Raw genomic sequence first — 20,652 nt, forward strand, 5'->3', positions numbered from 1 at the left:
TGTCTAACTTTCCCAGCAATGCTAAAGCACTGAATGAAACAAGTCTAGATTTTCTCGGGGTCGGACTCGGGACTTCCCACCTCACTCCTTTTCAGTTTATTAAATTTATTTGTCACTATAAAAAAAATTATATACATTCAAAATTATATAAAGTGTTAGTCTATTGATAGCTGAGAATGAGCGAGTGAATAGGTGAGCGTGTGACGAAACTGATGGAGAAGACAGACAGACAAATATCTCGAGGGAAGTGAATGCCCTGTTAACACCAACGAATGAATGGGGAAGGTTGTCAGACAAACATTGTCCGCGAGTGAGTTATGATGGAACCCATAGGTGGGGAGTAACAACAGGACGTCTCGAGTGAGTGAGTGGAATGGGTATAAGCCAGTTCTTCTGTTGACAGTTTAATGTCGGATATAAACTGAAGTAATAGCTGAAGCCACGGCCATAGATGTGGTGCTCACAGATAAACACTCACTATCAGAGCAAATCCAGGCTTCAAACTCGGTCATACCACAAGATGGTGTACTGGTGCACGTTTCGTTTCATGTTTGATTACATATGTTCGGCTGACCATTTACATTAGGAAGGTTTAAAAAATCAATATGTCGTTCAAATGAAAACTTTTTTATATAATTTGCATGAAATTATCGAAGACACCGTTAGTTTAGGGGGTCTGTACATACAAAGGAGGGTCTCCACGTACCAATCGCCAGGGGAGGATTATGATAAGCACAAGAGTAGGGTCATTATTTTCTGCTATATGACGGAGCACACAAAAATACTGACTCTTGGGATAATAAATGGCTGGTCTCTATGTTGTTGGCCTTTGTAGAGACAGATAAATGTTAATCCTGTTTTAGGTGCAGGATGTTCTTCACACGAGCAGGTGTATGTGTTTACTTCTGTTTGGCCGTTCACTTTTTTACAAGCTGTACGTAGGGGTCAGAGGTGAGGTTGCGTGCACTGGAGTTAAAGGTCGTGTTCAGGATTACTGCACGTACAGTCTGTAGGCGTGCGAGCTTGTACTAGACCAAACCAATGCCAGTTGTGCCAGCTCACTCAGTGAGTATGGTTTTACGCCACTTTTAGCAATATTCCAGCAATGCCACGGTGGTAGACACCAGAAATTCAATTCACACATTGTGTCTATGTTGGGAATCGAGCCCCGATCTTCAGCGTCACGAGCCAACGCTTTAACCACTAGGCTACCCTACAGCCCCTATCCCACATAGACTATATGCCTCAGTTTAACATGAGTACTGAACAGTCCAGCGTTTGTTTTATCCCCACGAGGTTAAGCTCCAGACAGTGAAATAATATGTACCGTATTTTGGTGAAACGTCGCCGAGGATCGAACCACTGACTGACCTCTCTCTAGTCAAACGTTCTTTGTACAAAAAGAATCGCAATCCTGTTGAAAATCACGTATAAATTCATACAACAGAAACAAAGAATACACCTTTGAAATCCTGTTTGATTTAATGATTGGGTAACAGGAGATCTTACCAAGGACCCCATTTTCCAAACGTTGCTAAAACAAACACCGCCATAGTGATATTATAATATCTTGATCAACTCTACACCAAGTTGTCATGCTCAAAATAATTACTTGTTGGAAGTAAATTCTCATGTACATGTTAACTTGACCATCTGTGGAGAAGATAACATGATGTGTGAGTGGTACATGTCAGGGTGGTGTAGTGTTAATGCTCATGAGATATTTAGTCTTCAGGGTGACACTACCAATCAGAAGATGTGCTACATTCCTACACACTACTCACAAACTCATTATCTGTATTTAATGATGTGGTAAAATCCCAGTGGTCCTTTTTGTCATTCAGTCTCTGAATAGTTAAAATAAACTCAATCAGGAGTCGGATGACTGAGGATAGTAATTCAGATTTGTTATTGAAACTAACGATTTTGTTTGGGGGAGAATATTATGACGTAATATAATAAACCTTCTCATTCAGAGATTTTGTTCGAGATGAGATGTATTCCGGCATCTTTACTTTTTCAATTGATTCTTGTCTCCAACCTGAAATGGTTGCCAAAACAGGGCCCGCTTGCACAAAGCGATCATATCCCTACGACTATGTTAAGTCTAGGTTAAACAATGGGAGTTACTACAGTTGTAGCGCTATGATCGCTTTGTGCAAGTGAGCCCAGGGACGAACGGAAATAATAAATATAAAGACAAGAAAAATGTAATGTTTTACACTCAGTGTGTAATAAATATTAAAATATATTAAGATATTAACAACTCACTTTGGAATAGGCTTCAAATAAATATATAGTGCCGATCGAATGTTCAAAATAAACATGGATAAGAAAGATCAACCTGGGTTTTTTCGTGTTTTTTGTTGTTGTTTTGGTGTGTGTGTGTGTGTTGCTTTTTTGGAGTGTGAAAGGGTAGGGGTGTTTTCAAACTCATCAGCGCAAACATTTCCACAGTGGTGGGGCAAACTGAGTTAGAAATAGGCTTATTATTTCAAAATTTAGGGCCATTGAAGACAAGAACTCCGAGTGAAGTATTGAAAGTCTAAGGTAGAGTAACACGATTCTAATTTTATTGGGCGATTTTATCTCCCCAGGTTTCTTGTATAAAAAAATTAGGTCCTCTTTTCCCACCAAAATACAAAAGATGACCCATTAGTATGTTCCCGGACGTTTATTAGTAATGAACAGGATGCTTTTTTTATGCCAAGATATGTGATTGATTTCTCTGAGGTAGAATGTTCTCCAGCCTAAAGCGTTGTTTCTGAATATATGTACTTTTAACATAAACAAATCAGTTCTTTTCAACCGAAAAAGGGTCCCAGTGTGTTTGGAGATTCTGGGAAATCTCACGTTGGTTCAATTACAGGAGGGCTTTTGTACTGCATAAAGGGGCTGGGGGAAAGGGAAAATAATGCGATTCATGACTGTGAGACAGATTAAATATTCTCCAATGCCCAAGAAGTGAAGCCTGATATGGTCTGTGCTTTTGGCAGCACCTGCCACGGACTCACACCACTTAACTTTCAACCCCTGATACTCTCTAGACAGGAACCACGTACCTCGCTGTGAAATAGATTAATGAGAGTATCTTGCACAACTTGACCTGTACAGAAAGTGGCACATAAACTCAAATCCCTCTCACCAAGTTGTTATCACCTCCAGAAACTTTTATTCCGATGACACTCTTGAAAAAGCAACTGCTAAATGGGGTCACATGTAACAATGGCTAAATGGACACTAGGATAGGGAAGTGTCAAAAGAAATTTATGTGTCCCCTTGGCAATTAGCAGTGGTCAGCAATGGTGGACCCACCTGCCCATTACGGAGGGGAGGAGTGTGGTGCTATTAAGTTGCACCCCTGCAGGGATCTACTAATCATGCTTGGATTGCTCCAGGAAGTTCTTGACGATCTGGACAAATTTTGTTTGGGAGAAATGCTTTTTCATGATATTGATTATTCTTTGTAGTTTTGTACATGTTGAGTTCCTGTCTTGGTTGACTTTCAATTGGTGTTCGTTTTTAGACATGCTTCCAGCTGTCCTGAAAGAGTAGTTTCATACACGGTTTAATAAACTAATGATTTTTGTTATATTTTTATTCTATTATATTTACCCGAGCGTAAGTTATAACTCCTTTGTCATTTTTTTAATGATTCTGATTGGAGATACAGGACCAAGTTCAATTGTTAAAACTCATTCACCCTGTGGCTATTAAAAGGTGTCGAGATAAAATACAGGGATAAAGGGGTAAGAAGGGGTCCATGCTCTGCTGCCCATTGACAGTTATAGGTAAAGACATGGCAATTAGAGCCTGGTTTGAAACTGAGTCCAGAGACTGACAAAGAGAATGTCACTTTGAAGGTATTTTGGTATTAAATACTCAGTATTTCAATGTAAAGTGATATATTTGGAATTCAAAGACAAAGGGGCAGCTGATTTTTCAACAACTTTTCTGTTTGTAAATTGTATTTGTGTTAGTAAAAGTACAGCTAACAGCTTCTGTGACAGAGACTTGTGATGTCATTTGATTGTAGTGTCATAGTAACCAAAGTCATAATGGTCTGTATGACATTGTGATTCAGTTGCATTGTTGCATTGCATTGGATGTCCTGCATAGTTTGTGAATTAAGAATCCAACCGTCTTAGATTGCCAAAAACCCTCTCATGTCTCATGTACTTCCCAAGAAACCTCATATCACAATATACATGTTTTCTGGGTTCAACTGGGCATTTTGTGACTTTTCACCACAAGCATGATAGGTCCCTCTCCCCATGCCCACCCTGTGGTGGCATGAGCAGACATGACAACAGCAAAGGACAAAAATCTCTGAAAATAATAAGAGGGAGAGATGGGGTGACGTCCCAAAAAATGAACTTGACAATACTGAAGTGTGTTTTGAGACCTATCCTCGACTATACGATACTTTGTAATGGAAATACTCAACTCAAGAAAACCTCCACTAGCAAAATACACCAGTCTAAAAAAAACCCAAAAACATTCAAAATGAAACAAAAATTCCAGAAATCCACGAATCTATGGAAAATCATGTCTGTCTATAGTGACACTGTGTAAGCATTGTTTCCAACCTCAAAATGGGTGTCCAGGATGCAAAAAAAATCAACATGGCCACCTGAATCCAAATTTTGTGCTTTGACATCACCATCCAAATAGGATATAGAGACAGATCAGTGGACAGGTATGACCTCTGACCTTAGGGTGGACACAATTACGCAAATCCCACTAACCCGCTGGTGTGTTCCATATGAAACTAGATTATACCAGTCAATGTGCAGCCTTGTGACTAGCCTCAATACAGCTGGGCTAGTATACATGTTTAACCCTGTTCCAGTTGACAAACACACATCATCACATGTCTCCAGACATGAGAATAAAATACCAAACTATTGTGTATTTATATATATCTTTATTTTAATTACATGTCATGAGTGGCATCATCATTGCTGTCTGTGCCCACTCACAGAATGACAGAATATTAAAACACTATTTAGATTATTTAGCACTTAAAGCACACACTTAACACACACGAAAATGCTCCAATCATGTTGCTGAGCAACCATTTAGCATTTCAAACATTGCAGTAGGAAATATAAAATCTGATGCAGCTTCTACTCTAAAATGCAGAGTTTCCCTTTGAAACTTAAGCTTCAGTTAAGTTAAAATTAAAGCTTGTTGCAACTTCCTACTAAAGTTTTTGGCAATAGGAGTGAGAAAAACTAACTTCAATAACAAGCAAATAAAACGGAAACTGCTAAAATCAAACAATTTTGAAAGAATGTTACGAAATAAATAATGAACATGGTAACCAAAATAGTACAGGGGTGAGACAAAGCTGATTTCTGTACTATTGAGGGCCTACCTATTTAAACCACACACAATACTCCAACCTTGAGAGAAGAGTAAAGTATTGAATGTTGTTTAAATGTTCCCAGTAGTGTCAGCAGGTAGTAAAATATTTGAAATATGATACACTTCACAGTAATGATAATTGTAACGAGCACTTGGTGATTATCACACCATTCTGCCATTCATGATTCAAACAATATTTGTCATACACATATCGTCTGTACAACTCGTCGTGCATCTTTACATGGCTGTGCAGATTTACATGCATATGTGCAGTGCACAACTGTACAATTATTGGCAATCACATCATATTCACTCGAGAATCAAATATTTCTATGCTGCATCCACTTCAGCTTGGCTGATGGGCTTCATCTTTCAGCGACAATTCACAAACACATCACATCACAATAGTTTCCGGGGAGTACCCAAATATTTAGCACTTTCTGTTCGGCTTTTGCACTAAGTATTTTTACATTATAAGTTATTTACAAATCTGACAGATGGAAGAATGGAAAGAAAGAGCGAAGGAAAGAGGTAAGAAAGTTGTGGAGAGTGTTTGTTGTAGCACTACATGGAACTCTCATAGTCCACGGGTGACTGGACGAGGGACATAGCTTTTCTAGACCGAGGGGTCAGCACTTGTTTCTGAAACAAAGGATAACACAATTATAAAGAATGACCTAAAAACATTAAAGCAATAAAAGCAATTGACTGTCGTGCAAGCACTTCAGCCGCTGGTATGGCAGTATTTGGTTTATTAGTGAGTGGGTTTAGTTTTACGTCACTGTTATTTCCAGTGGTTTGTTGTAAGTTCTAACAGCACATAACTATGCTGAAAGACAGCTTACATTGACTCTCTAATCTTTCTGGAAAATGTGTGTTGTCTATACTCATATTCCAGCTATATGGCCGTGGTCTCCAAAAATTGAAACAATCATAAGATTTTGAGATATTTAAAAAGTTAAATTATTAATGAAAATGATTTTTGAAAATTGATAAGACTGTAATTACCTGCACAGATTTGGATGCCTTGCACATAGACTGAGTGATGGGTGAAACCATTGCGATGGGTTTGTTTCTTTCGGGTGTGAAGTACAGTGTTTTCCTGACATTCATGTTGACATTCATGTAGTTGATCTCATTCTCGGCAGAAGGATGTTTCTGGGTACTGATGTTTTCCTGGTTGTCTTTCTTGAAGGGGACATTCCTGTCCATGTCTTCATTGCTGCGTCGTTTACGTGTGTTAGTCTTGTGTGTGTTGTGGTCCCTCATGTCTACAATATGTACAGCTGGGCTGGAGGCCTGAAAGATAATCGTGGAATTAGTCACGTCATCACAGAAGTGGCAACAGAAAACAATGAACCCAACTATCAGAATGACAATTCACAAATGTCACAAAGGTGAGATGACAATCGCCTTTGAAAATAGTCACAAAACAAGAGAAGGACAGAAAGCTGAAGGTCACTGGTTTGAACCCTAGATATGTTATACCAACATTGATGAAAGATGGTACTCCTTGTCATACTGCCTGTGGCTAGGCATTCATGGGACAAAAGAATACGTAGTTGGCTTGTTGTCTTTATGATGCATCTGTTGCATCATATTTCAGGATAGCACAATTAAACTTTGGTACGAACAAATACATTCTGACTCACATACCTAATGCATACTGCAATAATAGTTCGATAATCTTGAACATAACATTAATCCTGATTCCGTCTCTTAAAACAGTAAACCATCAGTTTTAGTGATCTTTCATAAATGCTTAGTTAATATTGAACACAGATATCGAGGGCAATGATTCTCAAAACTGAGTGTACATTACCAGACTGAAAGCTACTTACCACTTTAGCCTTGGGCTCCTTGTTGTTGTTGGGTGTGGGTGGCGAGTTGCCACACTTGATAATCGTCACCTTGTCATCATCGACTTCTTCAATCAGGATGGGTTTGGTCAGTCCCCAGTTCAAGTTCTCAGTCAGCTGGGCAGGGTCGTTTGAGCCACGGCGCTTGTGTTTGTGGAGAACTGGGAAGTGTTTCTGATGGGAGAGAAAATACACACTGCAATAAATGACTAAACAGATTGTCAACTGAATGAAGCAGACCAAATCAAAGACTTGATAAAGCTTTGGAAATTTTCAGCAAGATGCTTTACTTGTTTGCTTGAATAGTTCAATAAAAGGAGCTGTCAACTGTTAATGAATCCTGAACTAACCTTAAGTGATTCACCAAATGTTCGACTTCTTGTGTGCTTGTTCTTGGGCTGTGTGTTACCACTTGCACGGTTGAACTGGAAACAAAAGCAGAATTGCATGAACAGACAATAACATCTCAAAGATAATTAGTCATTTCTCATTATCACATTGAGAAAGAAATGTCCTAAACTCTCGTAGACAGAAAAGGGACATGTGAGACCTTACACTTATCAGAGAGAGATGTCGGCATACCTGCTTGAGTAGTTTCTTCTTCTTGGCTGACTCTGGCATGGCCTGGACGTGTGCGTAAAGCTTCGCTAGAGCCACCTGGGTGTCACTGGCAGTGTCTGCTTGCTGGCAGACAGGTCGGTCAATGTAGCACACTAGTGTGTTCAAGGCTGGGCCACTTCCCCATTTCTGCAAGATCAAAAAGAATTTGAGTATAAGGGTACAAGGTCAGGAGATGGATGTCATTAGATGTGTATATATGGTTGTACAACGTAGAGCTCAGCAAACCAGCTACCATACCTGCTATAAATGCCTGAACAAGATGATCAAAAGATTGATTACTACCACTGGGGTGCAAAACCACTGAGCCTAAACTACTGAATCCATTGCCTCAGAACAGAATTATATTATCCAATATCCAGAATTATATTGGACCAATTCCTGAATGTCTCGGAAATTGATGTTGATGTACTGTGTAAATAAAGATGTCATCTGTTACTCACCTTGGGTCTGGTGATGTTGTTGTTCTTCTCGGAGGAATCGGGTCTGTTACTGTTGTAATTTGGGTCTTCCATTTCACGCCAAAAGTTGGACACATCGACTGCCAGCTCTCGAGGGATCTGTGACAGACAAACATCGGACTTACTACACTGACTATAGCGACCGGATAAATAAGAACCATAAATAACATATCTTTAACTCGTACAACAGTAATACAAAATTTATAAAATTTAAATGGTCTGAATGAATTGAAGCGTTGTAAGGTGTCTCACCTTGAACAGTGTTTGGGCATTGTCAACTAAGAAGCTGACTGCCTTGGCTGAGCTCATGGAAGCTGTATGGAGCTCTGCAGGAGTCAGCTGGGGACAAGAGAGGAATGAAATATAATCAGATGAAGCAATAATAACAACATATTATCTTTATTGTTGTTATTGATATTACTGACATAATATGAATAATAATTAGTATGTCATCATATCATCAATGTGTAGTTTGATGCTCAAACAACAACCATTTGACTTTTATTATTAAGTCTAGACAATCACAGAGCATTATAATGTAGCTGGAATAACTTAAATTAAACAACTTAAAAATGAATATGAACAATGAAATATTTACCTTTCTTGAACAGAACAGATGAGGAGTGAAGATCGTTCCAAGGGCCTGTGATGTCATCCTGTTCTCCGAGACCTTGGCAACTTTGTGCAGAAGGTCAAGAACACACTCCAATAGAAGAGCATTCTCTCTAGGCAGAAGATGGAACAGCAGCTGTAGAGCCTTGAGCTGTTTGTCCTTGATCCTGGCACGGTCACTCTCGGACACATCACGACCCATGTCTACGATGAAATTAGCATATCATCATTAAATGACACCTGTGCAAATACCAGGCATTGCACCTTGCCCTACCAAGGTTGCCAGCAAACGCTTTCAGTTTGAAGATCTGGTTTAACAAAGGATGTCATCCAATAAGCCAAAGGTAATTGATCTGTCGTTTTTATCAGTACCTTCTCGTAGATTCCATAAATTATAATACTTGTAGTTACTCTACAAATCCAGGGTAGTTTAGTATTGAGAACTTTCGAATATTTTCATGAGTAAATATCAAGAGGCTTGCTGTACATGCACATCATTGTAATTTACTTACCAAATATTTGCTTGTGTGCCTCTGCATGTTTCTCCGTCAGAAGCTGCTCAGGGAGCTCGGCAAGGTAGTGCTTGAGGACTGCAGCAACGTCATGAGCGGTGAAGGTGCCATCATCCAGACAGAGATTGTTGTGGCCCTGCTCCAGCAGCTCTTTCAGGATGCGCTGTCGGCAGATGTTTCCATTCTTTCTGAACAGGCCTTCCTTGGCAATATCTGTAAGGACATTTCAATTAGTTTCAGGTTTCCAATTACAACAACCACAGGTCAGTGAATTATGGCAGATCAGTTTAAACACAGATGGAGGGGATTAAATTTAAATTTGAAAATGATTGTGTTCTCTTTGGAACAAATTTGATAAATCCTGTCTCACAAAGGAACTACAAAACCCCCTTGGACCAATTAGACCAAGGTTGAGTTCATGTCATTTCCAGGTTTTAACAACCTGCCATTCAGCCATTTTGTCTTTTCAAATCTTATTCCCTATTCATGTTTCACAGAAAGGATCTGAGATCATTCAGGTCATTTGCAGTTTCTTTGCTTGAGAACCTTAAACTCCACTCTGAATTTAAGTGGTCAAGTCTGCCGTCTGCCTTTGATCTTTTCACTTCAAATGCTGCAATTCAAGCTTGGACTGTGTATTTTTTGTAGTAGTCTAGCCAACTGCTTGCTAGCTGGGTCAAGCCGTTCATTAATATTATGACAATCAAGATTGCATACAATACAAAGTTCAGTCGCATGCTGGGCATTTCATTCCTTGAATACTTTTCTATGTCCAAGTGGTCCAAGTGTGATACTTGACCAGTGTACAGGATTATCCAGAACCTTTTCTTGCCCAAGAGCAAGCTTCTATATCAAAGGGGGACATCAAAGCAGTCTCCCTCCATGGATGACTGGTTGCAACTGGAGCCTTTTCTTCAACACAGTTATATCAGATCAACATTGACATTACATCAGTGTGTCTACCCAAAACTGGTCTCTGACAAGCAAGAGTAAGTGGCAATGATTGCTAATGACATCACTGGTACAGGATATTTTGACCACCAACATCACCAGACAATCAGAGTGATGGTGGTCAAGGGGTTATATCACTGAGAAAACGGTTCAGTTGCATCATTGTTTTCTCAGTGTCCAACTGTTTTGTCTCACTGGTGAAAGACACACTTCCACTTGGACCATTGTCTTGTGATCATTGTGGAGGATGCTGAAGGTCAGGGGGTCACACATTGAAATGGACAGTCCAGATATGTTGGTATTGAATCTCTCCAGCCATCTGTCTTGTCTCTGTCTTAGTCAGTCAAGACTTAACATGTCAGCTTTATCAGGCAACTGTTGAACATCACATGTACTGGTATGGATCCTTTACAAATAACACCTGCCATGATCACATGGACTATATTCAGAAACTTACTCTCAGGTCTTCCGAGGAACTCAATCAACTGGTACACTTGGGCCACATTCTCCTCGCTCACTGGAGATCCAAAGAGACCCTTTCCTGGAAAAAAAAATACAATTTTTACAATTATCAAAGAAAGGAGTATTGTAAATGTTCATCTAAATCTATCCTTAAAATTGTTTGCCCAGAAACAATGGATCGAGTTGCATTTGTTGCCTGTTCTTTCAAAATCGACATAAACAAAGGATTTTCATTTATTGATTATGTAAAGTGTATTTTTAGTGAAGATAATGCCACAACCTAAATTAACATCGATTTTACTCCCTGACACGTATCAGAACAAAGCTCTTTGACAAAAGATGGCTGAATAAATGATCAGCTTAACCAACCATGGTACTCAAGTTTGACAAACAAAAGTCAGTGAGAGAGTCATAAATCATGTGGGCTCTTACTCATAGTGTAAGTTGTATGAATAATTAACAGGACAGTGTCAGTCTGTGTAAAGCTCAATGACAGTCATATGTGATCTTTGAGAATATTTAATCAAATCAATTTTTTTCAGTACAAAGGTCAGGTGATATTAAAACATAAAAGGTCCCCAACCATGACCTGGCTTTAAATAAATACTTTCCCTAATAGATAATTCATCAAGACTAAATAGGTTTCATGCTATAACAATACTGGAATGGTTGCATTGTGAATAATGCATGTCTTGGCATCAATGAAGAACATGATATGAAAGTATCTTAACAACATGAACAACTACACAAGAGGATCAATCACATTTGGTCAAATCAGTGTCCTCAGTAAAGAGAGTTATGAAAAAGTCTTTTTACACCAAAATCCAATCTATAGAAGCGGGCATCATTAATGACATTTTAAGTTAAAGGGTAGATCTTTCAAAGACCTATTAGCACAGGAGATCAAGGGCAGGTGATTACAGTGAGAACAAATATTAGAGCAAGTCTTTTGTGGCCCCAGAAGCCTTGATTACATGAGGAAGGGGAAACAAGGGAGATGCATTTAAAACCTGGAGGGTAGTGAGGGAGAACTGGATGGCAGACTGAATCAGATGATGGTGAAGATGATGAAGGCTTGGAGATGTGATATAATGCAATGAATGGCATAGGGTCATTAGGAATGGTGACTGTATGCAGTCTTCTGTTGCAGAAACAGGCTAGAAAGGGGTGGAGGCGGGTCGTTGCTTGAGGGCAAGGCAGGGCCAGGAGGGTGGGGACGGGATTAGCAAGAGACAATGGAAGCAGTGCATGGAGGAAGTCATTAGGAAGATTGGGTATGTGTAATTTTAGAGGACTGGGGTGTGGGATGGCTGGGTGGAGAGGGGAAGAATAGTCACATCCTGTGATGGAAGGCATAGGGCAGAGGTGCAAGTTGGCCAAGTTCAAGCAGATTGAGTGACCACATCATTAGACTGACAGGGTGTAGAATTCTATGATAAGGTGGGACAGCTTACGCAGCAATAATGAAACATGGGAATGAAAAGGTTGAATGAAAGGGGTTTCAAGTGCAGGCTTAGAAGTGACATGCTACATCACTCAAAGAAATGTGGATTGCATTATAGTGTCTGAGCCTCATGGTGTCTGGTACAAAAGATCTGCTACTGTTTCAAATAGTCTTCTTTGAATAAGAACTTAGCAGAAGAACTTACACTCAAGTGTTACAGTCCCCACAAGGGTATCATAACACAATTACAGACAAAGAAGATGACAATTGGAGAAACACAATTCTGGTTCTAAGAAACGGTGGAATTCTATGATGGTATGGAGGTGTGAACCTGTTGTTTCACTGTGTACTTGATCACAAGTAATGTCTACAGTTCAACAGAAGTATTCACAAGTTCAGCCTTAGACTACTTTTTGAAGTCAAAATGTTTCCTGAATTTACATTTTCTATCACTTTAATTTGGTTCCAGTTTGAAGCTAATTTGAAGCATTGGTTCAGAATTAGCTATTAAATGCAACTGGTCAACCTCCTTTTAATATTGTCATCCCATCTTAGTCATCAACAGATGCAAACATTTTGAAGACTGAAAGCAAAGATGGTATGTCTATGCAGACAATACATGCTTTTGGCCAAAACATCCACGCTTCCTTACACTAATGACAATATCTGAAATGCTGGTTATGTGTTTGGGATCAAAACAACCACCTTCTTCTGCATGCAAGGTAAAACCAGTCAAAGACATTCAGTTCTCAAGATCAGCAGACCCAGTGGTTTTGCAATGACTGACCATCTGGCACTTGCTGCCTAAGCCATGTACATATGATACAAATTCACATATATTGCACCACAGGTAATATCTCTGACACAATATAGCCTTGGGGATGAGGAAGAAGAAAACTTTCCCCAGGATACAGAGAGATGTAGGTCAGGGTAGATAGCAGCAAATATCAAAGGAATGGAGGAGGAAGCAGACAGTTTGCCCCCAGGATATGGGGAGATCTTAGGCCAGGGTAGATAGCAGCATATATCAAAGGAGGGACTACAGTGAGATCTAACGCCTTATCAATTGACCATATCTCCCTCAAGGCTTCCTTCTTGCTCTTGGGCAACTACAGGCATAAAATTGATAAAGGTCTCCTAACAATGCATAATAGGAACTAAATGTCCCAGTAAATCAAAAGCAGGTTCGTTTTAACATGGACAGCATGGGGAAGGAACTAGGGCGTTATGCCTTTTGAGACTGACAGGACATCAAAAATGGACGTTAGGGCTGATTGATTTGGCAGAGGTGCCTTTCTGCATCAGTGACCAGCAGTGTTTGGTGAATGGACCCTTGTGGTCAGCTGAGTGGTCTTGCTGAAGATTAAGAGTTTCTTTGCAGGTGAATCTTGGAAGGTGGGAATAGGGTTGAGTTGCTGGGGTGTTCCCATCTTCTCTTGACACTATCAACATTGTGTTGACTGTAGAGATCCATTATAGTGGAGGGTGTTTGCCAAGTTCATCAATGCTATGCAAGGCCAAGGAAATTATATAATCTATGTTGACATTGCGAACTGTCAAAGACATGCCAACAATGACGAAAAACATAATCCCCTTAATCATATCATGCTTGTCGATGAGACAGATCCTGCTTGCTTTGCTGTTGACAGGGAGAATTGATACACCAACAGAATCATGTAACCATTAAATTTATTTCTGGATTAAAGCCAATCATCCATTTAAGTGGAAACACGGGCAGGATTAATGTCAAGCCTCTAGTGTCCTTTTTGAACCAAGCTAACATCCTGTACAAGCTATGCCCATTTCACAACATGACAAGCCATCAATCATGTGAGCATGACAGGCAATAGACATCAAGTATAAATGATATGCAAATTTTGAAATGTACTAATAAATAATTAATGGTCACCTGAAGGGAAATTAACCACAATGGCAGGAAACTGGCTCTAAGCTACATCTGCCTACTATGATGTCATACACCTGTCTTACATCAAGGCTATTTGCTGATGAAATGAACATGTGATATTTGAAATATAGGATGCAAATAACCTGTTATCTAACAGATGTTGGGTAAATGTGTTGACTGCAGAAATCCTAAACAATAACAGGTGTTACAACTGGGGTTTATATGCTTGCATACCCCTTGTGAAAACATCCCAACAGTTTATGGGGCTGATGTCAATTTCAGATTGTAAATCCATCTGCCAGACACCAGGCTGGCCAGTGATACTGGGGATGATCTTGAACTGAGACAGCAAAGACTTGCAGTTAATTCTGAGGGGAAATCAGAAACACATGCTGTAGATCAGATTTGCATCCAACTGACCATAGACCCAACCTTTATGAGCTAATGCATCTAACACAAGGTTCTCATCAACATATGGTTCAGTGGACATCCTATATTCATGAGAAGCAGTCAAGTGGACTTCAAAGGGTTTTGACCTTAAACTTGTTGGAAAGCTGGATACTTCAAAAGCTTCAAATTATTGAAATAAGTGACGGTCTGGCAATATATGACTATGAATACAGGAAAACTGGACTTCACAACTTTATGGGCAAAACTGACTGCAAAGCTTACCCATGAAAATTCAAGCAGTTAAATTTTTCAAAACTTGTAGCATCTGCAGGGAGATCTAAAAGTTTATCAGTCTCTTGAACTGGCCATAAACTTCAGCATTGTTTTTTTATCTTTGAGAAAGGTATGGAAGTTGTTTTTGATAACTCACATGAAGAAGGCTTTATTTGAATGTTCAAATCAGAATTAAGAACTTGTATCGATATTCTCTTTACCTTTTTTCTTGGAGAATGGAGTGGAGCATCCCCTTTTTTTATCAGGCTTGTTATTGTCCGTGGTTTCACTGCTAAGTTCCTCCAGCTTGGCACCATCAAGGTCAAGGAGGAATGACAGGTGCATCTTGCACATTGCGGACAGTTTCTCAGGGCGGACACTGCGCAGTCGATTCAAGTTCTTCTCTGCCTCTGTCTGGCGACGCCTAACTGTTGACATCGTCAGAGACATGGCTGAAAAAGACATCAGTTGTCAATAACAGGCCACAAGAAACACCAATGTCCATTTTGGTGTCTTTGTGTTAGGTACATTATATCCATGGACATGCTCTCACTAAAATGAAGTTCATGGATTTCTAAAGCTGAAGAAGCTATCTATAACCTATTTGTTTGTGTTGAGGAGGGTGATGATGCTGATGACAAGTGTATTGTATCAGTGGTTAAAGGAGCGGTCATATATCAAACATCCTGAGGCAAAACAGATTCATAACTGCCACCAGAATAAACAGTATTTCAAATCAGCATGATTAAATCCACAAGATCACTCATGGTCTCTTGCATTCACATAGAATCCCAGACCCTATGTCTACACAATCATTCTAAAAAATAATTCCATTATTTCTTAATGGGCTGTACCTCAGGTCAGGCACATTGAAAAAAGCCTATTCTCAAACTCAGTGATTCTAAATTTAAGAGGCACATTCATTCCAAAAGATACACCGTTTTCACCATTTCAAATAAAGGGAGAAAAGTGACATTGGGAATGATTGGCATTGATAGCATTAATGGCCTAAAAGGACAATACCTGACAGGAGACCACCAGCCTTTACACTAGAGCAGGGCACTGAATTTAAATAAGCAGACTAGGGTTAGCCCTTATCCAAACAGCCTAGCTTGAGGGTCCCTGTTTCCCACACTGGTCAGTTTGCAGATGACCACAGGCCAACCTACACACAGCTATGAGCATGGTTTTGATTTGAAACTGGCATGGTTATATAACTCCTTGTCTTACTTTGATGGTTTACAGTAGCCTGCCTCAGCATCTTAAACATCTTCCCTGAAGCTGTGGACATGACTGAGAGCTGGAGGGGATGGCCAAGCTTTATACCAGATAGGTGTGGCAGAGTTTATACTGTGTGGATTAATGAATCATCAAAGGGGCTGCTGACAGAGATGATGTGTTCTTTACAATCATAGGTCCGAAAACAATACAGAAAGTAATGCTCTTATTGATCCACTGTGACATAGTGGTATTGTCTCAGTGAACTGGGTAATCCCCAAATTAGCTGTACCCTTACTGGGACTGTAGTATTGTGACTCCTTAGGGGCTGACCAAAGAGATAGGGATTAGGCAGAATAAACATTTCTTATGGGTTGCATATATCAATATGATTCATGGACATGAAAGACAGGTGGTTTTTTCATCATGTCTATTTCTAAGGGTAATCAGTTTTATGAAAACTTTCGAAAAGTAAAAAAGGCACACAGACAATTACCCCAACAATTACTCTAAGGCATATTGCTCTATGAATTGAAATTGTTCAATAAAACAGTTATGTCTTCAATAGGTAAATAGAACCAATTCAAGGAGACCTTGAAACATGAGGCTTTTAAATATCCGATACATTCATCATGTGCAGAATTCAAAATCACAAATATCATTCACACTATCTAGACATGCTATAAGATACTTGCTTGTAATTTTCATAACATCAATTTCTATCTTAAGTCTTGATTACATTTAAAGAGGCCAGTTGTTAATTGTTGCCAGCATATCTGGCAGCCACTGCTAACTGTCTGAGTATCATTCCTTCTAAATGTTTTCCTATCATTACATGCAATACGTAAATAAAAACATTCTGAAGTATGAGGCCACAGGAGCATTTTAATTGTTTACACTGCACTAATTGCGAATATCCCAATTTGCTTGGAACTGCAATTAGTTAGAGAATGATAGCAGGGGGACCTATAAACAAAGCTGGCAGGACCTGTGTTGATTTCAGCCACTGACACTTGAATGAGTGAAACAGCCTACAGCTCAAGTGAAACTAACAAAGTGCAATCGACATCAGACTCATGTTGATGCCCGTCTCTCACATCATGTCAATAGTATAAACTTGTGAAAAGCTTTTTAATTACTGCTACAGGAGCTGCACTTTTAGGCAAAAAAATCATATGGATTTATGTGTAGTGTATACAAATTACACTCTTTAATAATATTTTATTCCAAGAAGTGCATGTGTTCGTTAAATAATCTGTCTGTTGCACCAAAAATAACAAAGGTGTTTTACATGATTGAACAAAATGACAAAAATACATGCAAAGCACATGGATCAGACTGAGCATTTAACATTAGCAGAACAATTCTCTTTCACAAGATTAATCTAAAAAACAAGGACTTTCCCAAATAATAACCATCCACACCACCAAACAATTCAACAACCATCCGTTAACAATACAGCAATAAAATACACAAACAGATCCAACTAGGAGCAATTCACATGGACACTTTACCTGGCAACCAACTCATCAATCTGCAATCAAAACATCAGAGGGAATCTCCTGATCCCAAGGCCAGATCAACATTTGCATGGCATATACATCAATCCTGAAGATTTGCCACCAAAACCCTGAATTTAAAGCCACCCAAGTTCAAAGTAGCGAAGATCCAGTAATAAAGCAGGTTTACTGACCACATGTAATAGGGGCTCTACCCGAGACAGTGAGAAATCTTTATTATCCAGGAGGAAGAACACTGTGGATCCATGTTAGAAAGGGTGGGTGGATGAGGGAGGGTAGAGCAAGGATGAAAAGGGCACAGGCCATGTTAGGCATTCAGATGTCTGACCATAAATAGGGAGTAGGGAGGAAATGCCTTGCTTGCACAGCTGAATGAAAGCATTGTAAAAGGATATGGCTGAGATCAAAGGTTTGTAGAAATCTTAAGACCTAACCACCATGATCAATAAATGTGGATTTAAAAATACTTAGTCTCCGATGGGTATAGTGACCATGATGGAAGATGTAATTTAGTTGGCCAGAACAGACTTTTATGACCGTTACTGATGACTGGTTTTTATTTTATAGCTGTGAAATACAGACATTTATTTATTCAATTACAACTGAAATTCATGCATGAGTACACCTAGGTCACAGTTTCAAAAACAGAAACAATGCTCAAATGCATTTTGTTCAAAGTGTTCGAATTTCTTTCTTTAAAACTTTAAAATAGTAGTGGATGTAAGAATACCAGGTATGAAACAGAAAAGTGCTTCTTAAATTTGAGTTCAGCCTCCCTTCCTCTCTCTCCATGTAACCAGTTAAGCTTGATTGCCTTGAGTAATTGCAGATGTGAACCACCAGCCTCTGGCCACACATCTAACCAGCTCACTGGCCAACACAGTTAGATAACAGACCTACACTGACCAGCAGGGAGCCAATTAGGTTCCAGTCAGCCCTGACACCTGGATAACTGTTATAAAATTTATGTCCATCATTTACTGACCAAGAAAATTAGGACCACAAGGATTAAATCAAAATCATCTGTTACAGCATTTAATACCCACATAATAAAGGGTGAGGGACAATGGTGTGATCACTGATACTGAAATTATGAAAAACAGACTTTATATCTAATATCAACTTAATACTGCAGATTAATTTATCAGCAACAATTATTTAGCAAATAAAATTCTATGAAAATCAACACCAGCCACTGAACCTTTTAGCACAAAGGATATAACATTACTAGGTCTGAGATACGTTTTTTGTAATATATGAAAAGCTGCACATTGTCTTGCTACAAACTGCAACAGCTGTTGTCATTTATGAGGATTTACATGATAACAAAAAAGGATGAAAATGGAAATGATCTGACTACAAATATGACATGTCACCTGTCACAGTATGAATCCACTGGGCTTTTTTGTTTTGACATTTTCAAGTTTAACTGGATGATTTAAAAAATGAACATTAATATATCAACATTTCATCAAATTTGGGGGATAAAGGCTGTTTAGGACTCAGAAAGATATTTCTTTGTCAAAATGCTAGGAACCTGAAATTCTTGATCAACCGATTTACCGTGACAGAAGACAAAATCCAATAAACACTGGAGACAAGCGGTAGGTCTACTTCTGTAAATATTCAACCGGATGCTTCTATAAGCCAAATTTATCGACTCAGATGCTGAAGATCGTAAGGAGCATGGTATATCCAATAATCTGCAGGTTGTAGATCCTTCTCTGCATAAGCTCTGTATCCAGATATCCATATAATTGCGAACAGAACAAATACGCTTCACGGCAATGAGCTGTCACTCGGGAATTGGATCTCCACATTAAAATATGGCAGTATGGGTCTCTCACTCACCTAATGTTGTTTCGTATATATCCTGATCTAAAGTATGTATCTCGTCAGATTGGTAGTCCACAAATAGTGGAGATACATGTGTTGCGATTGAGTTCAGTTGCGATGTCTGAGGCGAGTCAGGATGGGAGAATTTTATGTTCTCTCTCCTTCTCAAGTCAAAACAGCCGCCGCAGTCCTCCATCTATTGTTCAATTGCAAACAAGCTCGACGATTGGGCGTTCGCTTTGAAAGACGCGATTTAATTGGTTGACGGAAACCACTCCACTGCCCATGCGTTACCGGATGTTAGTTCCATGTGGGAAAGTCTTGATGTTTTGAATGGTGATCGAGTGCGATAATAGAGTAAGACTTAGAATTGTTTAGGTAGATATGCAAACAATAGCTCAACACGATTTGTGTGGTGTCTAATTAGGTCAGACAGTGGAGTCAGACCACCGTATTTCCCTTTCATTCACTCGTAACTCAGACAATGATGCAAGTGTGAAGCAATATTTAGCACTGTCAACTGCTGACAGTGACATAATGTTGACAGTTTAGTGATCTTTATTTATGTCTATACATAGACCTGTTGGTTACGTCTGAATCTGGATGGATACTGAAGGTGTCACCCTACCTAGTTTCATTACAAGTTACAATGTAATTTAAATATTGGTTACTGTCATAAACTTCCATGGATAATTTCATCCTTTGCACAACAATATTATATATGCAATATTCCCTGCAGTGGATGAAGATAATACTGGTATTGACATGCATTCAAAACTTTCTTTTCCTACAGAGATTGTATGATATGTTATACCCTGATATGAAAACCAAACTGACATAACAACAGTGATATTTTCTGTTTCAACTGTACATCTTGCACCACATACTTTCTTCAGAAACAAATTTTGCTGATGTAATTGCTTGTCTGGTTCTCATTACAACTATCAGGAGTAATCTTTTCTTAGTTTATTGATCTATAACACATGTTGCATGATCCAACCAACATATGTAGAAGGTAATTTATTGCAGGACATGTGAGACAGTCTTACATACCAGACAGATTGAACATTTCAACCATTTACAGTATGGTGTATGTGATTGTGTTTGAACACATCATTGATAGTCTTTGATGGTTCTTCATCACTGGCTGTATCCTGCAAATGTTTAATGAAACGGAAATGGAATACTTCTATATTCCTGTGTTTAGTCCTATTACACAG

General features: G+C 39.1%; 2 protein-coding genes across 3 annotated transcripts in view; one reads left to right on the forward strand and one right to left on the reverse strand.

Annotated features, from left to right (window-relative positions):
- Positions 1 to 4,907: 4,907 nt before the first annotated feature.
- LOC137266360 (rho GTPase-activating protein 19-like) lies at positions 4,908 to 19,643 on the reverse strand. The gene is made up of 12 exons (XM_067801848.1): positions 19,448 to 19,643; positions 15,080 to 15,310; positions 10,841 to 10,924; positions 9,433 to 9,645; positions 8,907 to 9,124; positions 8,561 to 8,647; positions 8,291 to 8,407; positions 7,812 to 7,976; positions 7,580 to 7,654; positions 7,212 to 7,403; positions 6,379 to 6,669; positions 4,908 to 6,012 (listed from the first exon to the last, which is right to left on the reverse strand). Exons 1-12 carry the CDS (start codon positions 19,626 to 19,628, stop codon positions 5,935 to 5,937), a joined length of 1,932 nt encoding a protein of 643 aa, XP_067657949.1. The 5' UTR covers positions 19,629 to 19,643; the 3' UTR covers positions 4,908 to 5,934.
- A 67-nt stretch (positions 19,644 to 19,710) lies between these two features.
- Positions 19,711 to 20,652, forward strand: part of LOC137266359 (anaphase-promoting complex subunit 4-like) — a 146,314-nt gene continuing 145,372 nt past the window's right edge. The window contains exon 1 of one of the 2 annotated variants that reach the window (XM_067801846.1): positions 19,711 to 19,789. In XM_067801846.1, coding sequence (XP_067657947.1) covers positions 19,766 to 19,789 — 24 coding nt within the window. In that variant the 5' untranslated portion in view covers positions 19,711 to 19,765. The remainder of the gene's footprint in view (positions 19,790 to 20,652) is intronic. The other variant, XM_067801847.1, reaches the window with a different exon arrangement.

Source organism: Haliotis asinina, chromosome 15, assembly GCF_037392515.1.
Source record: "Haliotis asinina isolate JCU_RB_2024 chromosome 15, JCU_Hal_asi_v2, whole genome shotgun sequence".
NCBI lineage: Eukaryota > Metazoa > Mollusca > Gastropoda > Lepetellida > Haliotidae > Haliotis > Haliotis asinina.

Bases quoted from the DNA above. Each gene is read 5' to 3' on its own strand.
- LOC137266360 (XM_067801848.1), bottom strand. From the start codon at position 19,628: ATGGAGGACTGCGGCGGCTGTTTTGACTTGAGAAGGAGAGAGAACATA. The intron at 8,648-8,906 runs GTAAATATTTCA...TCTTGTCCCCAG, and splicing joins ATCTGTTCTGTTCAAGAAAG to CTGACTCCTGCAGAGCTCCA. The intron at 7,655-7,811 runs GTATGCCGACAT...TTTTGTTTCCAG, and splicing joins AGAAGAAACTACTCAAGCAG to TTCAACCGTGCAAGTGGTAA.